Consider the following 16,719-nt stretch of genomic DNA (forward strand, 5'->3'; position numbering starts at 1 on the left):
GTGGCGTAAGGATGCTGCGGACAGCGCCTCCCGAGGAAGCATTTGTCCTCCAGGCAAGATCACGCTGGACGAGCATCTGGAATGCCGGGGCTGTTCCTCTAATATGTGCGATTCGGAAACGCTGCTGTGCTGCGGACACAGGGAATCCTGTCTCCATGAGATAATGGATCAAGTATTTTCTCATGCTCTGTTCTCCTCCTTAAATGTTCCTGCAGGCACCAGCACAGCCAAGAGACACAAAGAGAGGGGAACAACACCAGGCTCACAGCTCCAGCACCTGCTTTACTTTCACCAGGGCAGCAGCACCTGTGCCACTCCCTGCTGCAGGGCAGGCATTCCTTGGGGCCACCAGCACCCACATGGCATAGTGAGGCACCCTGGGGTGCCAGGACAACTTAGAGATGACAGCCTCTCACTCGAGCCCACTTGCATTTGCAGCTCAATTACCTTGTCCAACTCCTTAAAGCCATGACCCATCCCTCAGCTCAGAGAAGAAAGTACCCACCTTGTCATCCTCCTCCTCTCAACTCCCCTGGCCTTCCTACATCTGCAGCACAGAGCCATGGTCTGCTCCCTGCTGTGAAGACCCAGAAGAGAGTCAACACCCTCACCGTGTCACAGCAGCCCCCAGCTCACTGCTCCCCTAAGGCACCCCAAGCTGCAAAGGACACGCTGGCTGGACTGCCTGGGGCCCCAGACACCAATTCCTGCCCTGCCTCACTGGGACAGAGGCTGAAGAGCTTGAGTGAGGCTCCCCACACCCCACAGAAGGCATGGCACTCTCACCTCTACAGGTCAGCTATCTTGTTTTCCCTGCAAATGGCCTAGCAGGGGTACGAAACAACAGCCTGGCAGTGCCCAGAGTCACACCACACTTGCACAGAGCCACGAGACCACAATTTGGTGCTGTTCGTACAGACAGCCTGGAGTACGGCTGAATTCCAAACCTTAGAAGACAGAAAAGCAGTCAGACAAGGTCTCTTCTCCGACCTGGGAGCAGAGAGAACTGCAGACAAGGAGCATGAAATGATGCAAGTATTAAGTATGCTGATTTAAAAGGCAGGCAGCTCCAGTGTGCATATAGATCTTCAGCACAGTGAACGGATCAGAAGAAATTATCAGTGAGGGGGACTAGATCTCCCATCACTTCTATTCCTCTCCTCTAGCACAGGAGACACAGCATCTCACATTTCTGTAACCCGCTGTCATGCTTGCGGCTGTTCCATGAAGTGCTGCCCTTGCCTTTTCCTCCTGCTGCTCTGCAGCACTGCAGCAGCATTCCTTAGCTGGTGTTGGACGGTGCTGTGGTACTGGGAGACCCATGGCAGCAATCTCAAGGACCACTTCCAGGTGGCAGCTGCCACAGGAGCGCGTCCCAGACAGCCTCTGCCAGTGCCCCGCGCAAGGGAGACACAACTGTGGCCAAATTCCCCTCTCCTGCCTTGGCTGAAGGGAGCAACCTCCTGTTCCAGCCCCTGTCTGCCCTGCAAGGTAATTACTGCTGTGCTCAACTCTCCTCATGTCTCTGGTGGGGGCTGAACTGAGCCAAGGTAACACAGTTCTTTCATGTCAGGGGATAGCACATCTTATTGTTTACCCTTCACCCTTGGAAAGGCACGGAAGTTTCATTTACACAATAAAAGCAAACAGTAGCCAACCTGTCCTCACTAATGGGTTGCTGCAGCTCCTCTGCCTCCCAGCATGGAAACAGCAGCCTTCAAAAGCTATTTCAGCATTGCCTGTTGTGCAGAGAGGGAGGTGGCATGGGCTCTTCCCCCAGGCAGAGCAGCAAGGCAGCACACAGGGACATGGACTCCACACCAGAAGTGGGGAAATGTGAGAATGCTGCCTACATAACCACTGTCTTGTGCTGAGCTTGAAAATGGAGCAAGGCCAAGACTATTGGCCAACCTCCCCAGAGTCAGAGCAACATGGCTACAGACCCAGCTCCTTGGAAAACAGCCCTCTCTTTTATATTCACTGTGCCACACCGAGTCCCCCTCCATCAGCCACTAACAGAAAATGACATCTGAAATCATTGCATATTAAATGAAGGATCAGTGCAGAGCACAGTATCCTGATGGGAAGCCAGCTCCATAGCTCAAAAACCCTCATTTCAGCCAGTTAAAAAGAAGGAAGCCACCTGCATCTGACAGATGAAATACCAAAGAAAAGAAAGGGTCCAAAAGGAAAGAAGGGTCCCTTTCCCCCATGTCCCCAAAGAGCAACACCTTTTAATGCTGGCCATCGGCACAGCCCACACAGGCTTGGATATGTTTCAGCCTCCCAACGTGGGCAGAGGATGGTTTAAAACCACGGCTCAGCTCCCGCACATTCCTCATTTATTCCCTGCTGTGTTATTCAGGTGCCAGGAACAAAATTACATATAATCCCAACTTCTTCCAAAGTAGAAGCCCCGAACATGTGCCAAACCTGCCTAGCTTTGCACTAGTGTTCAGCAGACATCATTCTCAGCAGCTACCTTTGGGTTAGCCTTGTCCTCTTCAGGGATGTCCCCAGTGTTTGTATCTTCAAGCTGGGAGACCTCCTAAGACCAGCACCTCTAAAAGAAGACAGGAACAAGAGAACAAGGAACCCAAACATCAGCCTCTCCTGCAGCACCACACCAGTTTAGCCAAAGGAGAATGCCAAGAGTGATAGGAAAAACTACTAAAACTCTTTATGGGAAATGTAGAAACAAACTCTTTAACAGTCAATTGCTCCACAGGGACGACATAAAGCCAAACTTCCTCTCCACAGCTCTGTTCTGCATTGCTGCCACGTCCAGTGATGCCAAATCTGAGCAGTCAACTCCAGCTGGCAACAACAGCAATCTCTGCCAGCCCATGTTCTCCCAAATAAACACGCTGCATCCAAGAGGCAGTTGGTAATTTCCCATAGCCATTTGTCTTCCATTACTAAGGTTTGCACAGGCAGGCCTTCAGCGACAGAAAGCCCTGGTGCAATGGACTCAACAACACCAACAAAACATTTTTGGTATCACAGCTGACCCAGCCCACCTTCTCAAAAGCTCACATGTGGTTTTCCAGTCCCTCTTGACACACACACTCACACCATCCCTGCAAAACCTCTGCTGAGGTGTGCTCCTGCTGCCATCTGAGTCAGGCTGCAGACCTGAAAAGAGTTTCACATTAGCACTGCCCCAGTGTGTGTCTTGAGAATTTCTCTCAATGCAAGCTTACTCATCTCTAGTTCCATTTTTATGTCTAAATCTGCTTAGACTGTCAGCTGCTTGCTCTGCTTTTTTTATCATTGCCCCGCTATACACCCTCAACTAATTAAGCTTCCGTTCCTCTCATGTACACACTTCAATTACAGCAGGCAGCTCACCAAACATATACTGCTGCTTGCTCAAGGTTCATTTAATATGGACATCTTCATTTCATCTGCCAAGCAAAGTTACAGGCTCCTCCTGAAGTTGCTTTCACCAGAGAACATGAATGTAAGGAAGGACAAAATCACAACATGAACAGAGTCATACATCTTTTTTTAAGACTAAAGCATGCAGATGCATTTGAAATGCATAATAAGCCAGAGCAACACTCCTGCATTTCACAGCACTAGGCCATGGGGTTATTTCAGAGAATAGGTACACTGCAAGAAGGAAGACACTGTTCAAAGCATAGAGCAAGTCAAAAAATTGCTGCCAGTCAGCAACAATCAAAGGGGAACAAACACATTCTGTCTTTTGGGGGAGCCCACTACAGATCTCTGTTGCTTTTAAAAGCAAAAATAACCCCAGTCACTTGCTAGCTAATCACTGTAACTGAGTGGATACAAACCAGCACATTATATAACCTGCCACCCACAAGTCACAAATGCCAACATAACAAAGCAGGGCGTTTTCAGGTTTATCTCAAGGTTTCCAGTGTGAGTGCACAATGAGAGAGAGAGATAAGATGTGACAGAGGCTTGTAAATACATAACAAAATGGTGGGGCAACAAGAAAAGAAGTGATCCCCTCTGTCAGCAGGACAGGATGCTCTGCTTGCTCCAGGTACCCACCTACCATCTCACGGATGTGCAGAAATGCCATTTTCATTTCATTTATACAAGAGGAATGGGAAAAGGTAAAGACATCTCTGGGTTGTGCGTGGGGGAAGCAGGAGAGATGCTTCAGTACTCCTGCAACAATGCTGAGAGGCAATATTTTCACCCATGGCAACACCAGTACATGTTTCTTGTCTCTTTTCATACACTGTGACTGCATCCAGTGTGCTAATGAAATGCTCTGGCCAACCTATCAGAGATGGGCCAAGGGCAACAAAGGAAGGAAACCTTGTAAGCACCAAAAACAGGGGCAGTAAAGGACACATTGATACCCACAGTGTCTGACCCAGAGATATTCCTGCAGCACTGCTGGGCCCTGAGGCCAGTGCATCCCACCGTACTGCAAAAAGTGCCCTTGCTTTTCTGCTTCTTGCTGCCCCACAACTTTCACCCTCAGTCCCACGTGGGTGTAAGTACTTACAGGCCATTTAGCAACCAGTGCTGAGCTGCTGTTTTACAGCCAGAGACGCCGACTTTCAACTCCTGTGGGCTGCGTCTGCCTGCCTCGCATTTGGCGCTGCACGAACCGGGCACGCCCCGCTTCCAGACCGGGCTTCCTGGGTGTTAGAAAAGAAAAATTAACCTGATTTGCCACCACAGGACTAAAGGGGTGGTTCTGCAGGTTTTGACCCATGGACCTATGTCAGATCACTCTGACTTCCATGAGGTCCCACTCATATCATGAGCAGGGCTTGGGCCCTCAGCCTGCAAAGAGGTGAAGGAGGCAGAGAGAGGAGCTGGCTAAGGCAGAAGGCAACACCCAGTTCAAACAGAAGGAGCTGGGGCAGCAGGCAGTGAAACCAGGCAGGAGCAGCCAGGGTGAGCCGAGGAGAACCGCATTTTGCGGGTGCTGTGTGTTTCTTTGCCCCAGGGATCCCATGGTGCTAGGGAGCACGCACTGCAGGATACAGCCATCCCAGCTCATCCTGGCCTCAGGGGCTGCACAAGCCAGGTGGCAACCAGCTCCCATGAGCCCTCCCAGCGTGTGCTGGGCTGCCCACCTCCCAGGGCAGATGCCTTACTCCCTCCAGGCGCAGATGTTGAGGAATACAAGTAGCAGCTTGGTGAGCAGCCACAGTGGGAGCTGCAGGTTGTGGTGGTGGCTGGAGCCACATGGAAGGGGCCGTGACCCAGCATCTAGCCTTTGCCTAGCAAAAGGCATGGAGACCTTGCCACCATGCCACCTGGCATGAAGGTGGCTGGTCACCCAGAGACTCTGTAGAACCCAAATAAACAGTGAGAAGGCCCCAGACTACGTATCCTGATTGGAACGGGCACACAGACTGTGAGGGTATGAAAGGCCAGGGATTCCTCAGTGCAGGGAGTCCCCCTGAAGGCATCAATTCAAGCTGTTATGGTGTTATTGCACCATGATTAAATTACTTAAAGGGTCCAGGCTTCTGGGACTCTGCTATGGCAATCCTGAGATCCAGCCAGTGAGGAAAACCTGTCTGACTGTGTAAATGTGGGGCGTGTGGGGAGTCAAGCAAGGCACACATCTGCTTAATGGAACCACCCACTGTGAAAGTCCCAGCAGGGACGGCCTGGGGTGGTGGGAGCGTGACTGACAGAGTGGCTTCTGGGTGGTCAGACAGGAAAGTTTCCTTTACACAAGAGATACTCAAGACTGGAGCCATTTTCACCAGACCTCTGAGACACAAGGGAAATCTCTAGCAGAGTCTCAACACAGACCAAACCCACAGTCTCGCACTACCACCACAACCACAGGGGCTTATCTTTCCCTTGAGAATCCTTTGGTTTGGGATGCTTGTGAGAAGGGCACTTACCTCAAAGTTCCAGCCAACCTCCAAACTAAAGAGCTGCTGGAAAATGAGGAGGGCTATCTATCTCCTAAAAAAAAGTAAGACATCAAAGCTCTCCCTGCTTCAGCTGTGCTGTGAGGAAAGAGTCACTGAAACCATCTCCTTGCTCTGCAAGCAATACAGAAATGCAGGCTGTATGTATGTCATGGCAAAGCCCAGGAAGTCAGAGTCACTGAGCAGACAGGCTGTCCAGTGATTGTCCTCCACCTCAACCACCCCAATCTAATGACCACAATCTAATGAAGCAGCAACAAGCAGATGGAGTGTTTCTCCTCCCATAATGTACAGAGGTCTTGACAGGGTATTAATAAACTGATCAAGGTGTTTTATCTGCTCCTCATTTCCAAAAAATCACAAATGGCTTCAATCATTTCCAACGTGCACGAGCAAGCAAAGCCAAGACACACATTAGGTCAGAAGGGGGAAGGAAGTCTGCCCGAAAGGTTTGTCCCATTATCAGGAAAACAATGTAAGTGTTGGGAGTGGCAAAGAACACTTAACAGGGAGGTGAACCTTCAAGTGTTGACTTACAAATAGCTTTGAAGGTAAGGAAAAGCAGACAAGCCCAGGGGAACGGACTTGGCAGAATGTTATTCCTGATCACGTTGTCTCCTTCTCCTGTAGTTTATGGATGAGAGAGTACACGCCCTGCAAGGCCAGAAAAATTCCAGGTTCCCCTGACTTTTCTACCCTGCCACTGTTTTTTCCCCACCAAACAGAAAACACACACTCAAGCTGCAGAGCTTCTCATGGGCTTCTCCCAGCTCTTCACCCTGTCTTTCTTCTCTCTTATCCCTGTAACCCCTCTCCTATTCACCTTTTGGAAGCACAAGCTCCTTTCTTCACAGCACTTTGCAGCCCTACACTTTTGGAGAGATGTACACTGTCCCCAGAGCAGCATTTCCTTTGGTAAATGCAACTCATCCTGGGGAAAACACCCCAGGCCTGTGAGCTGTTAGGGACTGTGGCAGAGCACACTGGTTCTCAGGGACAGTTTTCCTTCACCAGCCTCTTCAGCCTGAGGACTTAACTCCTCCTCCACAGAAAGAGGTCCTCTTCTTCATGTATTAATCACCAAAGCTCCAGAGGAGCAGCAACGAGGTGATGGGCCAGAGGGTGAGCTACTAGGAATGGACGTGCAGTACCCACGACTTGGCTTTTGGCCCTCTCTGGCACAGGGATTGTCTTTTGATTCTGTTGAGACCTGCAGAAATCATTTGCCCTGAGAGGCAAAGTATGAGGCAAGCAATCATAGACAGGCGTTTCTGTGGTGTTCACCACTTAATTGCCAGCATTCCTTATTTGTAGGAATTATTTTCCTTTGTTTACCAGTGTCTCAAGCTGCTACAATCATAAATTGCTGTTTGTAGGGTGTTTGGGTGAGCTACAGTAGGAAGGTGCCATACAGCCTTTCTCTTCAAGCAAACACAAGGGACAGAGGGGAGAAGAGTTAAACAGGGGTCAAGCCTGTGTGAGCAGCCTCTACACTGCATCCAGAGGGATTATTACTTTTTAAGTCTACTGAAATATTTTCAGAGACAGACTTTCCTGTAGGAGACCACATTCAGCTACCTCTAAGAGCCAAGACCACACTGGGGAGGCTCTCTCTGACAAAGCTGTGGCCATCCTCGGTGTCTTGGCCAGGCAAAACCCACTCTTGCAGCCCTGTGGTGCCAAAACTGAAGGGCCACTGGCTCTTCTGGTTTAGGCAGTCACCACTATTAATACCAGTGGTTCCTCACAGGAAGCAGGAAATAACACAGCAAGAGCAAAAGTTCTCTCTCTCCCTAAGTACCTGGACCTGCCCCAGCTCAGGAAATTGCAGGGAGGACGCTGGACACGCTCCCCACCATTGCAGCACATCAGCCCACATCCTCCAGGCTTTTGCTCCCTTCCCCTTGCTACCCATGGGAGAGGCAGCCCAGACCTCTCCCTGGCAGGCAGGACCATCCAGCAGCAAGCTCAGCATTAAAAATGTGCAATAAATCCCATGTGAGGTAGCCTACAGCTGTTTTAACAGTTCCTTTCATGTTTTTTGAAGCTGCATCAGCCTTTTCCTCTCCTCCCACTCGCTCTGCCCTTCTCTCTCCACCTGTTCCCAAAGTGTTTCTCTTCCTTTTCACTCTCATCCTGCCCTCATCCCTGAACCTCAGGTGACCTTTTCTGCAACCTGCAGGGACCTAAGGTGAGGAAAGACTTTTGCAAGTCTTCTTGAGACAGCAAAATCCCACAATTAATCCCATTTTAGACAACAAGGCCAGTGATTTCCTGAGATGTCACACAGAAAATCAGTGGCACAGAGGAGTGTGCACTCAGAGAGTCCTGGTCCAAGCCTTGTACTGCAGCAGCCTCCTCACCTGCCATCACCCCCTATCCCAGCGTATCCATCCCAATATATTGCCTAGGATCATCTTTCTCTTTTCTCACAGACCTTTCTTTGCTTCTTTGCTCCCACTTAACCTGCAATCACAGCTCATTGCTTCAGCACGGACTGCAGGATTGGGACCTTAAAGTCTCTCTGTTGGGCCAAACTGCAATCTTGCAATCCCAGGCTGCCCGGAAATGGCTGGGGGAAGAGAAAAAACCACGGACATGACATTTCTTCCAAGGGAAAAAAAAAATAAAATTGAAAACATTGGTGTTCTTACAAGCACACATCCCTGCTCTGCATCTGAAAAGCAAACACTGCAGCACAAAGAATCTTAAAAGGGGAAATGAAACAACTGCACTTTCAGCACCCAGGTTCAGAAAATGCTGACAGCTGGGCATGGATAAACCACAAGAAAACAATTTGACTTTTAATAGTTCAGCAGTGAAAACAGGAGCATTGTCAAGCAAATAGGAGCCCCCTGTCTTCATCCCATTACCCAAAGGCAGAAAGTGGGCAAGAATCAAGTTCCTTCTTTTAGGCACTGTCATGTTTGAGCAAGACACAACAGGCAGTGTCAGGATACACCTTCCACACACTGCCCTCCTCCATATTGAACTGCTATTCCTAATTAACCATGCATGTGTACATTGCCTTGGCATGAGGACTGCGTGATCAGACAACCCTTAGGGTCACTTTGACAAGCAGTTTGGCTTGAAAAGAAAAAAAAAAAAAAAAAAAAAGGAAAAAAGAAAAAAAGAAAAAAAATCACAAAGGCAGAAAGGTTAACTCATATTTTCTGCAACCTTTATAGCTTAAGGGCTCTGAATCAAAGGTCTGGCACAAGCATGATGCTCTAACTGAAAGCTAAGACTGAGATCCCAAGCGCCCCATGGACATCAGCACCCAGCATCTTTCTATCACTCAGAGAGAAGATCTCGCCCTTCCTTCCCCAAGGCAACCCAGCACAGCCGAACGGCCTTTCCCGGCACCTTAAATTCCCTCCAGGGAACTTAACCGGACACAGCCTGCATATCCTGACAGGACAGCCCGACAGGATCTGGGGAAGGCAGGACCTGTCCCACCCCACAACCTCAACCCAGGTAAGCTTCTTCACAGACCCCTCTGCAGCAACCTAGCCGAGGACCCTGCCGAGTTCTGCCACCGCCACATCCCCCAGCGCGCCGAAGGGACGGACTCGCGGCTGGGAGGGATGCCCAAATCACGACCCGGGAGAGCTGCCCCACAGCTGCGTCCTCCGGGCCCTGCGAGAAGCCGCTCTCATCCTCTTACCTAGTGCCTACCTGCCGCGACACAGGACGCTCCAGGACAGGCACCGCGGGGTCCCGGCTCCTGCCGCAGCCTGCAGCCCGGCCCCACTCGCAGCTCGGGAGCTCCGCGGGCACCCCGGACCGCGGCCGGGGCGGCGGCGACGATTGGCGACGGGGCGGGGCGACAGCGAGACGGGAGGGGTGTGCCTGGCGCTCCCGGGAGCGGCTCCTACCTGCGCACCTGCGGACGGCTCCGGCGGCGGCGGCGGCGAGCGCGGCCGGGCTGGGTCCGAGCCCCCGCCCCGCCGAGCCCCGCCCCGGACGGGCGGGTCCGCAGCCGCCGCGGCCACCGGGGGCCGTGGAGCTCCGCGGGGCCCGTGTGTGGCTCTGACCGCCGGGTTTAGGTCGCTGGGACGCGGCCGCAGCTTGGCCCGGCGCTTCGGGGCATCCCTCGGGCACGGCCGGCGCCGCGCCCCGTGTGCAGCCGCAGCGGTGCCGCTGCCTGCGGGCTGTTCCCGGTGCGGCCGTGCCAAAGGGTCCCTGCTCTGCCTTCTTCCCTGCCCGCCCTTCCCAGAGCCAGGAGCACCTCCCCAGCCCGCGGCTCCTGGTGCGCCTTCTGCTCCGAGCCCCGGAGGCAGCGGGGAGGGCTCGGCACACAAGCCCCGCATCTTGGCAGCCCGCCCGGGAGGTGCTGCCCACCTGGATGGCTGTTTTGAAAGGCCTCAAGGAAGCAGCCACTCGGTAGCAAGAGACCCCAGCAAGAGCCTCTTTCACCCCTTTTCCCTTCCCTACTGCGTGGTGGGCTTTGTGATCTCTGTGAAGTATCCCCGTGGTTGGAATTTTGAGAAGAAACATTCCCAGCAAAACAGCTCGGTGATAACACTTTGGGACAGTTTCCTGGGGTGGAAGGATCACTTTGCTCTCTGATCTTCACGGGATTAAGCCAACGTGATTGCTACCACTTCTTTTTCCTCTTCCTCCCATCTCTCTCTGTCAGGATGACTGATGTTATTCAGCGACTGTCTTGTTTGTTTCCCTAAAATCCAAATTAGGTAGCACTTAGTCAAAATTTTGTCCTGGTGCCATCACTTATGAACCAACACAAAACAGACAGATGCCTAAATCCATGTCAGCCCCCAGAACTGAGCTGAGTTATACATCAGCAGTTTATTGGTATTTCGTAGGCTGCCCTTCTAGCAAGCAACACTCCTTCACCCTGCAGCTTTGGCCCTCCTGCAACATTCTGAAGAGGATTTTGTGTCTCTGATCCCCAGGGATTGAAAACCCCTCAGAGTGCTGATCCTCGGAGCAAGCACTGCACCAGCAGGTCCCCTGAGCCCTTATCAAAGTGGCTGCATCATCAAGGGAGAGGACAGATGCTCCCACAGAAAGGCATGTACTGTGTATGCTTCTCGGTGTTTTAAAGGCCAAGGGGACTATTTTTAGAGCTGAAATAACATTCCTCCTGCTTTGGTATTTCAAATCTTATGTTATCCTGCAGTAATAAACGTTTCCTTGCAGCATTTGCTTTTTTTTGCAACCCCACAAAATCCAGAGATCTTGGCCAGGTTTCCCCTCTGCGTGCACCTGACACTGACCCAAGGCACTGCCACACTTGGGAGCCACAAGTGACTTCCATGGCTTTCCTTGGGCAAGGAGCTGCTATTGCCTCCATGTCACCAAGAGAGGCCCTGAAATCGGGTGCCTGAAAAAAAAATATGCTTGAGGCATCAGCATTAACCACATCCCTCCCTGCAAGGCTTCAAGCAAGAGTCAAGGAAGCTCACTTTAATAGAGGGGAGGTCTTTGAATCCCACTACCCTCTGTCTTTCAGCAGCTGAGGTTGAAGAAAACCTTCTGCCAAACAGGTGAGAAGTGACAGTGCTCAGCTCCAGCGATTTTGGCCAGAAAGGAAAATGCAGCAACTAATCAGAAACTGCCTTAGTCACTTCACCTCTGCTGTCAGCCAGTGCTGGAAGGGAAACAATGCACCATATGGGATTTTAAGGCAATTTCATTTTTGGTAAACTCTGAGTGTCTGAGACATTTTGTTCACAGCTCCCTTCTGAGCAGATGGTGTCCCTCTGAGTGCTGGAAAACACATGATGCTGACAGGCCCACCAAAAACCTATCACAAATTTAAAAAATCACAGCTTGAAAAAAGGGCACAGCCTGGGGACAGCAAGCATGTGTTAGAGCCCACCCAGTGCAGGAAGCAAGAGAGATGAAGGGAGGCATCAGCCATAAGGGGTGATGTTACATGGGTCCTTGGAGATATTTCCTACAATGATTTCTTCATGGGACACCATAGGAGGAGCAGCTCCTCTCCCATGACCCTCATCCTACAAAGCAAAGCAACCTCAAGCCCCTCTAGCTGCTGTCCTTCCCAGGGTGAAATTACCATTGAAGACTGGCTGTGGTTATCCTGGACTGGTTTGGTTTTTTTGGGGGGGGAGGAAAAGGTACATTAAGATGAGGAAAATAGAAAAGGGAATTGCTGTGAGTTTGCTTCCATTTCTGGGAGATACATGTCTTCTGAAACTATATTTGCCACCTTTTTCTCCTGTTCTGCTCCTTTCTGCTCCAAAGGTGGAGTCAGGCCTGGCAACAAAGGTTGTCCACCCAGAAAAAGGAGTAGTGGGAAAATGGGCCTAGGGACCACTCAGCAGCAGCCACTGGAGCTGCTCCATACCCCGAGGCTTGTATTAAATACAATTAAAACTGTTATGAACCAGTTAAAACTGTTTCTCAGTTGAAGTGTTAACCCCCATTTCATTAGTCAGGTCATCTCCTATCAAGCCATCTGTTCCTTTATCGAGCTTTTCAAATATTGTGATAGACTTCATGTCTCCAAATGCCCTGCAGAGAAACAGATACCACCTAATAAGCAAGCCCACCTGTGGCTTGGCTTTGACAAAGTATGCTCAGGGTGGCTGGAGAGGCAGTGACCTGCAAGGTGCACTCTCTCACCCTAAGAAACATTCCCAGATACCAGCCCTACAAGATGAAGCTGTTCCCAGTTCACCCACATGATCCCAGCTGAGGAAAATTCACCTAGATCAGGGAATGGAGCAGCAAATTGGAGAGACACATTCCATCTAATTGCAGCAAAGTGATACCATTTGAATGTTAGGAAAGGAAGTTGAGAAAATGGAAAAATGCAGATGGGAGATGCAGACTGGTGTGCCCTGGTCCCAGTGGGTGTGTATTCTGGCCTGGCAGGAGGACAGTCCTACATGAAGCACAGGAAATGCTGTGGAAAAAAAAAAAATTTTTGTTTGTTGGTTTGGGTTTTTTTGGGTGGTTATTTTTGTTTGTTTTGTTTTGGGTTTTTTTGGTTTTTTTTTGTTTTTTGTTTGTTTGTTTGTTCACTTGGCTTTTAAGAATAATGAGATTGGGTAAAATAATTATTTACCTATTGTCATGCTATAAATGCTAATGGAATCGTATCAGTCAGGAAAATTTAGTAGCCACATTGAATACAAAGGTTAGGCATGCTGTGCAGATGTGGTAAGCACCATTTCACCTACATTTCTTATCTGTGGTGCTCACTGGAGCCTCTCCTCCAATCATTTTCCACTCCTGCAAAAGGGGATTTTTTGTTTTATTGTTCTGCAGGCAGGCTTTGCTGCTCATCCACTTCTCTTGGGCAGAAGATTTACCTTTAAAAATGCTTGTGTGGGGCAGGGCCTTTACCTGCACTAGGGCCATACCTTTGCTCCTTGCCCTTTTGGCTTTAACCCCATCTTAGCCATGGCTGGTGCAGGAAGGGGAGAGGCAGTGGCACATCTCCTGGAGACACTTGTCTGAAAGCCAGGGTGGGAATTCTTTCACCATTTTCTCAGAAAAAAGCCTAAAATCAGGGTTTAACTCCTCAGGGAATGGGGCAGCAGGAGATGGACTCACTAAAAGCAATGCATCCCCTGTGCAAGGCGTGATTTAAACAGCAAAAGCCTCCAAACCACTTAGTGGGAAATTTTGCCCATGCAGGGGCACCCCAGGAGTTCTATTTTTTCCCTTGTTCTCATGTGTTTAGTGGGGCTGGTGCTGCTGGGTAGAGGTTTTTGCCAGAGGTTTCTGCTCCTGGGCCAGGCACAACCGTGCCAGAGCCACCGTGGGAGCTGGGGCACATTGGCACCACATGCCCTCCTTTCCCACTGGGCTCTGCTTTCAGTTTTGCTTTTCATTCTTCTTCTAAAAGAAGATCTTATGGGAAATTGCACTTTGATTCCCATAAACAGCCAGAACCCGGTGAACACCCTGCACACAAATACCCTTTCCACTTAAAAGGTAGAGCTACAAAAAAGCCTTGGGGCAAAAATATCAATTCAAGGTAATTCAAGTCCAGCGTGGCCATGCCTTTGGGACAACTGTTTGGGAGCCAATGGATCATCAACCTCCCTCCAAATTGAGAGACCTCCCAGCTACAAATACCCCAAATATCATCTAAGCAGAGCCCATAGCTCAGCTACCACACTTCCCGCCTTGCATGGATTCTCAGGCTCATGTGGCCACAGGAGACCTTTTTAGGAGATTTTTTTTTTTTTTTTTTTTCCCTAGGAGCCTCCCACCCCAGCAGCTGAATGTGATTCCTGCAGTCAGGCCACATTTCCCATCTGCTGGGCTTATTTCTAGAAAGCTGTGTTCTGGCTGCCAGCCGGGGACAGCAGTTGCCTTGCACTTCCAGGCTGCAGAGGGATGCAGACATTCCTGGGGCTTACCAGGGAACAGCAGAGCCTCTGGAGGAAGTGGGCAGAGCAGAAATCCACCCCCCCATGCCCCAAGAATGCAAACCCCCATGCATTTCTTCAGCACCAGCACTCACCCTCTCCCTGCAGCGTCTTTCTCAAGGCGTAACTTCAGTGCCAGCAGGTTTTGCTCATCTCTCCTGCTCCAGGGATTACCCCAGTGCAGCCCAGCCCAGCTACAGCAGGGATGGGGTCAGATGGAGTCAGAAGGGATGGGGCAGATGGAGTCAGAAGTTCCTCTGCAGTCAGCCACCAGAGCCTGGGCCTCACCTTACACCTTGGCTGCTGTGTTTGTGTGCAGCCCGGACGGGGGGGGGCGGGTTTCATCGATGCTTGCATAGCCAATTACGTGCTGTAACTTGGAGATTAAATCCTCCTCTCTGCTGTAATTAACAGATTAGATCCTCCTCTAGAGATTGTGCCAAGTCCCAGGGGTCCCAGGGCAGGCTAGCGTTCCCTTGAGCCACCCCATGCCAGAAAGCAGCTGACCTGCTCGGGAGTTTCCACTTGGAAGAAGCACACGGCTCCAGAGCCAACACTGCATTTCACAAGGGCCCCACCAGTTCTGGGAAAAGAGGTAAAACCAATCCAGTGCCTGCTGTGTGCCAGAGCTGAGAGCCTGGAAACACTCAGTGCAACAGTGCAGGGGGGCAAAGGACAAATTCCTGCTCCCACTGCTAAGGGGTGTTGTTCCAGATGGGTCAAGGTGCCAGAAACAGAGTTCGAGACAACACAAGGTCAGGCACTGCAGACCATCAGGTCTCAGAAGACAGTCACTGGTTGAGTCCAGCCTACAGCCAGCCACCAACCCACCAGCAGTCCCTCACCACTTGTGCACTGCTCAGAAAGCTCTAGCCAGCTTTCAACAACCAAATCAGCAGGAGAAGTGCTGAAGTCCACAGAAATAAGTGCAGCTCATGCCCCAGTACCCACCCTACCAAGGCTCCACAGCTTCCCCACATCACCTCATTCAACAGTGGATGGATCCAGTAGCTCCCCTGGGAAATGGCAGTGGCCCTTCCTGCCTCCCACAGACTCTACATCATGCTGAGGAAGAGAAAACCACACTAAAGAACCCGACCCAACTGTTAAAAAAAAAAAAATCAAAACAATTGAGCAAAAAGTTCAAAACAAAAGCAAAAATACAAACAAATAAGCAAAAAAAGGAAATGCACAGAAGTATTCCTTTTTTACCAAAATTCGAGGCACCCTCTTTAAAAATCTAGTTTTCCTGTAGAGGCTGACACTTTTTTTATCAACTCTATCACATGGAGAATTTCATCTACAAAAAGAGGGATTCAGGTAACATAAGCTTCCAGATAAAACATTTAATGGAGGAGCTTTTTCTTTTCTGAACAATGTTTCTTTAGTTATTTTCAGTTTTTCCAAAACCAGGTAACTTGACAATGGCTTCAATTTCAGTTTTCAGACCCCTGAAATGCTGCTGCTTTTGAAGTCTTATGCCTTGGGGGAGGGTGAGGGGAATATTACCCTGTAATTTCAGGTACTCAGAGAGGTTCAGAACAGCATGTGCCTCTTAGCAAGGCCCTTTATCCTTCCTACACCGGGCACTTGACAGGAATGAGCCTAAGGAAGTCCAAGCAATAGCAGTACAAAAGAACAATAATAAAGATCAACAGGAAGCTGTGTGTCTTGGTGCATTCCCTGTAGTTCTGCGGCCAGGAAATTGCACAAAGGAAAGGATGAGAGCAGCGGTGAGATCAGGCATTTGCACATCTTCCAAGCTTCACTCCTACACTCACACCCCAAGTCCAAACCCATTACTTTGAAGGCAGGTTGCCTATGATTTTTGCCATGGAAGGAACAGTTCTATCTTTGTAACCAGCAGGTCAGGAACCTCTCAGCTCCAGGAGCCCGTTTCCACACCATCCTGCAGGCACTGCAGCACGGGGTGGGGAGACATCTCCTATTGTGTGTGTGTAATTCCTGTGTGTGTCAAATGGCTCAGACTCCAGATGAATGCACATCAAAACACATCTTCAGGCACAGCCGGGTCTTCAGGCCCATCTCAGCCAAAAAAAAAAGAGAATTTACAGCAAAATCGAAATACAATATTTAATATTTTTGTCCAAAGCACTGTCCTGCTGTCACACTGGGCTAGGATTTTTCTATTAAAGCAGGATTTTCACATGCAGGAACTTGCCACTGTCTCCTTTCAAGATTATGTCAGCTTCCAGTTTCTTTTCCCCCTCTATCAGCTTGGCCAGGAAGCCCAAAGTTATCAAATCCCTTGGTGCCCTTCCATTTGACAGCCTCCTCTTCCCCTGATATTCAGAAATGCTGAGGGGGGAGGTATTATGACCTGCACCAAATGTGTAGCTGGAAATGCCAAGCAAAACACTGCTGTCATTCTGATGTGTGATGCACAAAGACCTCTGCTTTGGGAGATGTTTCAAAATGAAACACAGTGGCCAGGC

The 16,719-nt window shown here is 50.1% G+C and overlaps 1 protein-coding gene across 7 annotated transcripts in view; it reads right to left on the minus strand.

Moving 5' to 3' along the window:
• TMEM150C (transmembrane protein 150C) overlaps nucleotides 1-14,657 on the minus strand; it is a 25,710-nt gene extending 11,053 nt beyond the window's left edge. For 2 of the 7 annotated variants that reach the window (XM_053975450.1, XM_053975445.1), the window contains exons 1-2: nucleotides 9,556-9,783; nucleotides 4,493-4,628 (exon numbers count right to left, since the gene is read on the minus strand). In XM_053975450.1, the coding sequence (XP_053831425.1) occupies nucleotides 4,493-4,499 (7 nt within the window). In that variant the 5' untranslated portion in view covers nucleotides 4,500-4,628; nucleotides 9,556-9,783. Of the gene's footprint in view, nucleotides 1-4,492; nucleotides 4,629-6,425; nucleotides 6,452-9,555; nucleotides 9,790-14,358 lie in introns of those variants that run through there. The other 5 variants (XM_053975447.1, XM_053975448.1, XM_053975446.1 and 2 more) reach the window with 5 other exon arrangements.
• Between the last annotated feature and the right edge of the window lie 2,062 nt (nucleotides 14,658-16,719).

This window comes from Vidua macroura, chromosome 4, assembly GCF_024509145.1.
Source record: "Vidua macroura isolate BioBank_ID:100142 chromosome 4, ASM2450914v1, whole genome shotgun sequence".
Lineage (NCBI taxonomy): Eukaryota > Metazoa > Chordata > Aves > Passeriformes > Viduidae > Vidua > Vidua macroura.